Source organism: Triticum aestivum, chromosome 6A, assembly GCF_018294505.1.
Source record: "Triticum aestivum cultivar Chinese Spring chromosome 6A, IWGSC CS RefSeq v2.1, whole genome shotgun sequence".
In the NCBI taxonomy this organism is placed as follows: Eukaryota; Viridiplantae; Streptophyta; class Magnoliopsida; order Poales; family Poaceae; genus Triticum; species Triticum aestivum.
In genome coordinates, this window is record NC_057809.1 from 620,406,016 (window position 1) to 620,411,817 (window position 5,802).

Genomic DNA, 5,802 nt, shown 5'->3' on the forward strand with positions numbered 1-5,802 from the left:
CAACCAACTTGTATCTTCAACCTATACCATGCAGGACAAAAAGAAACGGAGCCTTGAGATCAAGCCACGGAAACAATCCAACAAACGTCACATGTGCGAACAGGGTCACAAGTGGGAACATGACGTTCAGTGAGACAAGGGACGCACGTGACAAAATAATCCGTGATCAAGATTCAACAACATTTAAAGAAAACATGCTGAAAGGTCAGAAACTTAGATGAGACATTGCTAAATTTGTTTTTAAAAATCATAAATTATTAAAATGGAAAAATAAATGGAAAATGTGAATTTTATTTTTGAAAAAACATAAATAAAAAATCATGAATTTTAAAAAATAAATGTAAAAAGGAAAAACAAATTTAGTCAATGTCTGTTGCGTTTCAAGTCAAGATGAACATACAACTGGGTCGGGTGAGTTATGTGTCGAGGATAGACATGCAACTTGGTCGGTTGAGTTTCCGTAAAAAAGACATGTAACTGGTTGAGTTGCATGTAAAAATAGATGTATTCATAGATGAAAAAATGAGTACAAAGGAGTGTCTAACAAGAGAAAAATAGGAAAACAACAAACACTTAAGAAAGGAAGGTTTGACATAGCCCACGTTAAAAAAGCACGTATGACCAAGCCCGATGCCAAAAAAAAGGACGGACAAGCAACGGTGACGCATGACAAGGTAAAGAAAAAACAGTGACACACGCACGATAATAGACTCTTCAAATTCTGAATACAGCCCGACAAAGTAGAACCGCTCGACGGGCGCGAAACTGCGGTGCGAGACAACCGACGAGGGACAACACGACGCGAGGTAACACGACAGATAACAAGTCCGCGAATTTTAAAGACAAGCAACCCAACAATGGATGACTTGAATGTGAGATAATTATATTACATTTAGATGTGACTTACCAGTAACGATTGTGAAAACATGAAAAATGATTAGATTGGCTGGTTGCATTCACGATGGATTTGCAAGTGAGGCAAAAAAGGGTCAGACCCAGTTGTAAATTGAGGATGAACTTGCAACTGTGACAGAAAAAAGGTCGAGGGTGACTTTGCAACTAAAGACAAAAAAAAAGGACTCGGGCTCAACCCAATTGTGAGTTAATGTTGGACTTACAACTGAGACAAAAACAAACTTCGGGCCTAGTTACAAGTCGAGGATAGACTTGCAACTAGCACAAAAAAATTAGGCTTAGTTACGAGTCGAGGTTGGACTTGCAACTGAGACAAAGAAAACAGAAATTGAACGTGTTTGATGATGGATGTACAATTAACATCGACATTTAAAAAAACCCGAGGCAAACAAAATAATTATGTACAAAATAGGGTTCATAAATTTGAAATGAATAAATAAAAAGGAAAACTGCAGAAACAAAAAGGGTGCGTAGACTAGAGAAGAAAAAAACACGTGGACACGTATAACAAACAAAGGGACACGTAGCTCATATGGCCGGAAGTCCGACAATGGCACAGGCGCAGCGAAATGTATACTAATCAAAAGCTAATGCAAAGGCACAGGCCGAAAAAACAAACAAGGGCTCGGCCCGCCGCTAGCAACAACCTGGACACGGGCCGCGAGCGCGCGCGCCAGCCAGATACATGCCTTTGCACGAATCTTAAGAGACAAGATCCAATGGCTCTAGGATTAGATGTGAGATAGCTATTTTACATCTAGATGTGAAATAGCAAATCTGAGAGAAAATATCTTTCTAGCCGCAGACCTGATCTGGGAGGGGAGGCGACGACCCACTGGAGCAAGTCGTCGTCGTCGTCGTCGTCGTCATGTACCTTTCTCTGCATCTCCCTCATCTCCCATCCCCGTCCTGCAGCTGCAGTCTATCCCCACTCCCACTCCCAGTGAGCTCCTCCTCCTCCAGCAGCACCAGCAGGATATCACATTGCAGCCCTCCCTCGCCGTAGAAGAAAGGAGAGCTTGCCCGGATCGACTCCGTGTCGTGGTGGGCGGGGCGACTCTTGGTGGCGCCTGTCGTCCAGCCGAACCGATGTGCCCTCCGCCGCCATTCTCTCCCGGAAGGTAGTTGAGTAATCGATTCCTCACAGGCAACCTTCTGTTCACGCGGCTGAGCTCGATTCGTTGCAGGCAAGCTTCATTTCCCCTATTCCCCTTTCTTTTCTTTACATTTTCTTCCGATCTGTGTCTGGATCCTTTAACCCCCTTATTTTTATTGCATTTTCTTTGCTCACTCTGTGTCGTCGGATCGGATGTCAAAGAATAGCACGAGTAGATGATCTAGATTCTAGAAGTAGATGATTTTGCATCTAGTATTAACTTGGGTCGATCCATCATTTGGGTGCAGGAGGATTAATTAGCGGGCATGGCTGGATTTTTTATGGGCGAGGAGACCCAGGAGCGGATGAGTATATTGCTTACCCGGGCCTTGGTCCTTTTGAGCTTCGCGGCGCATCTTACCATGGCCCTGTTAGCCGGCATCCGTCGGCGTAGAGACTCCGGCTTGCGCAGGTTTCTGGTGTGGTTTGCGTACTACGTAACCGAGATAGGCACGCCATTCGCCCTCGGCCTGGTGTTCCTCGACACCGCGACCGCAGATAGCGAGCAGAAGATGTTTGTGCTCTGGGCACCTTTTCTTCTTCTCCACCTTGGTCACCCGGACAACATCACCAGCTACGGGTTGGAGAACAAGAAGCTGACGCCGCCCCACATCGTTGGTCCGATCCTTGCAATCGGAGGAGCTATCTATGGCTCATACAAGCAAAGATTTATGCACGACGACGGGGCTCTGCGTGCCGCCTTCTTCATCATGCTCTTCTTTGGTTCCTATAAGTATGTGGAGAGGGTGGTTGCCCTACACCGAGCTTCCTTTGCAAACATTCGCCGCACAAACGAGGGAAAGGAGTTAGGGCGCATCAGTGCTGAGGACAAAGGCCGCCGTAGTAAGCGGGATAATGATGACGTGCAGCTTGATGCTCACGGCCTTCTCGCTGTCACCATGGCTGCCTTGGCTGACTATCAAGTCAGCAGTGGTGGTTATCGCAGTTCTTATTCTGGTTGGAAGGAGGTGAGCAAGGTGGTGGAGATGGAGGCGTCGCTCATGTACACCAAGGCAAGCGTGATCCACACTTGGGGTGGCTATACCATCCGTGTCCTCTCGCCGCTCGCCACCGCCACGGCACTCTGTCTCTTCCACGGTGAAAAAGGCCTGGCCCTGGTGAATGCAGACCGGATGATCACATATATATTGCTGGTTGCTACCTTGGTGTTGGATGGGAGGTGGCTGCTGAGAGCGTTAGGGTCAACCTGGACATATGCATTGTTGGTTGATAATAAAGAACAAGACCAAGAAGAAGAAAACAGACAAGTAAGGCCGCTTCTGGGTCGCCGGACCTTCTGGTACAATTTCAGTTTGCCACGGTGGGTGAAGCTCGCATGTCGCCGGGCTGGGAGGCAATTATGGTATTTCCCACGCTGCCTTCTCGTCTCTTTGGATCCGTCCCGGCTGTCATTGAGAAGCGGCCCAAGTGGCCACAGGTTGTTGTCGGGCTCGAGCATCGGACAGCGCTGTTGGAACCGCCAGTCCCTTGCCTCGCTCCGCCTAGCTTTTTCTGTCGCCGTCGCTCAAGCTTACCGGAGAGAAGAAGAAGAGGTTCAAAGAAATTCAGAGAAACGGTGGATACAGGAGTTTTTCCGGCGTTCGAACGCCCTTTTTCTTCCTCGAGCACGAACTCGATAATGTCACCCTGTTACAACGTCACCGTGCAGCTTTATACCCCGAGCCAGCGCACCGGGCACGCACCCACGTCTCCACTCGCTCCCCGATCGTGCCCGCGCTCTCCGCGCTCTGACCGTGCCCGAACGCGCGCTTCTCGCAGTGAGCCTCGCTGGATCGCGCCCGATCAGGCCGCACGGCTCGCCAACAGACCCACAAACACACGCGCGCCTACGGTGTACACTTGCACGGCCACCCCATGCACCACACGCACGCACGCACACACTACTCGCCGCGGACCCGACGCGCCCGACCCGGCCAGCCCGCGCCCATACACGCGCTCGTCGTGTCCGGTGCATCGCCGCGGCTTATTTGCCCTAACATTCGCGCCCTAAGCCGCGGCTCAGAGCAGCCCGGCGTCCTTGACGTCGCCGTCGTCCACCAGCAAGGCCCGCTCCGCCGCCGGCCCCTTCTTCCACTGCGGGCACTCGCGCTTGAAATGCCCGCGCTCGCCGCACTTATAGCAGCGTCCACGCCGGTTGTTGCCGAAGCCCGAAGCCTCGCTGCGCGCCCCATTGTCGTCGTCCTCTCCGCGTGCACCGCCCCGACGCCGCTCGCGCGCCCGCCACTGCGCCGCCGTGAACATCAGCTGCTCGCCACTGTGGTTGCCCCCGTCCTGTCCGCGTCGACGCAGCCTCTCGTCGAAGGCTTTCAGCCGCCCTAGCGCGTCCTCGAACGCCATGGCGTCAACGTCACAGAACTGCTCGATCCCAGCCACCGCCGGGTACAGGCGGTTCGGCACCGAGTCAAGCAGCTTCTTGACGAGGGCGGCGTCCTCCAGGGTTGAACCCAGCGCGGCGTAGCGCGCCGCCATCCCACCGAGCCTGCCGGCGAAGTCGTCCAGAGTCTCGGCGTCCGCCATGCGCAGCAGCTCAAATTCCCCGCGCAAAGTTCCCAGCCGCGCCGCCCGCACACAGTCCGCGCCAACGAACCGTGCCTTTAGAGCAGCCCACACCTCCGCAGCGGTCTTCTTCGCCGCCACCTGCAGCAAGAGGTTCTCCGCGAGCGCGCCGAGCAGGTATGCCCTCGCCGGCTTGTCCTTCTTGGCGATCATGGCCGCCGCCGCGTCCTCCGGCACGACCACCGCTTCCCACAGCCCGGCCGCGTCGAGATTAGCCTCCATCTTGATCGCCCATGCCGTGTAATTCTCGCCGGTGAGCTGCGGCACCGCCTGCTGCAGCGATTCGTCGGTTCCGCCACCGTAGGGGACGATCGACATCACCGGTGCGCCCTGACCAGAACGTGGCTCTGATATCAAATGTTGGAACCGCCACTCCCTTGCCTCGCTCCGCCTAGCTCTTTCTGTCGCCGTCGCTCGAGCTCATCGGAGAGAAGGAGAGGTTCAGAGAAATTCAGAGAAACGGTGGACACAGGAGTTTTTCCGGCGCTCGAACGCCCTTTTCCTTCCTCGAGCACGAACTCGATAATGTCGCCCTGTTACAACGCCACCGTGCGGCTTTATACCCCGAGCCAGCGCACCGCGCACGCACCCACGCCTCCACTCGCTCCCTGATCGTGCCCGCACTCTCCGCGCTCTGACCGCGCCTGAACGCGCGCTTCTCGCGGTGAGCCTCGCTGGATCGCGCCCGATCGGGCCGCACGGCTTGCCAACAGACCCACAAACACACGCACGCCTACAGTGTACACTTGCACGGCCACCCCGTGCACCACATGCACGCACGCACACACTACTCGACGCGGACCCGACGCGCCCGACCCAGCCAGCCCGCGCCCATACACGCGCTGGTCGTGTCCGGTGCATCGCCGCGGCTTATTTGCCCTAACAAGCGCAACTTGTTGCACGAGTGCAGTACTCCTCGGGCTCGGGGTACACTGGAGAAGGTGGTTTCTTTTTTCGCAGGACCGGGGAAGAAGATGATGGATGTCAAGGATGAGTTGTTGGAAGCTATGTGTGCACATGTACTGCTGGAATCTGGCACAACAGCCGAAAGGCGTCCCACAAGGAAACTCGGTGATTACATGGGCTGTAATCAGGAGCACTACAGTTTTGAAAGCAACCTCATCGCATTCCACGTCGCCACCGACATTTTCCTC

The 5,802-nt window shown here is 53.8% G+C and overlaps 1 protein-coding gene across 1 annotated transcript; it reads left to right on the forward strand.

The window, feature by feature from the left end:
- Positions 1–1,728: 1,728 nt before the first annotated feature.
- On the forward strand, positions 1,729–3,727 carry LOC123131476 (uncharacterized). The gene is made up of 2 exons (XM_044551147.1): positions 1,729–2,102; positions 2,320–3,727. Exon 2 carries the CDS (start codon positions 2,338–2,340, stop codon positions 3,709–3,711), a length of 1,374 nt encoding a protein of 457 aa, XP_044407082.1. The 5' UTR covers positions 1,729–2,102; positions 2,320–2,337; the 3' UTR covers positions 3,712–3,727.
- The last annotated feature ends 2,075 nt before the right edge of the window (positions 3,728–5,802 follow it).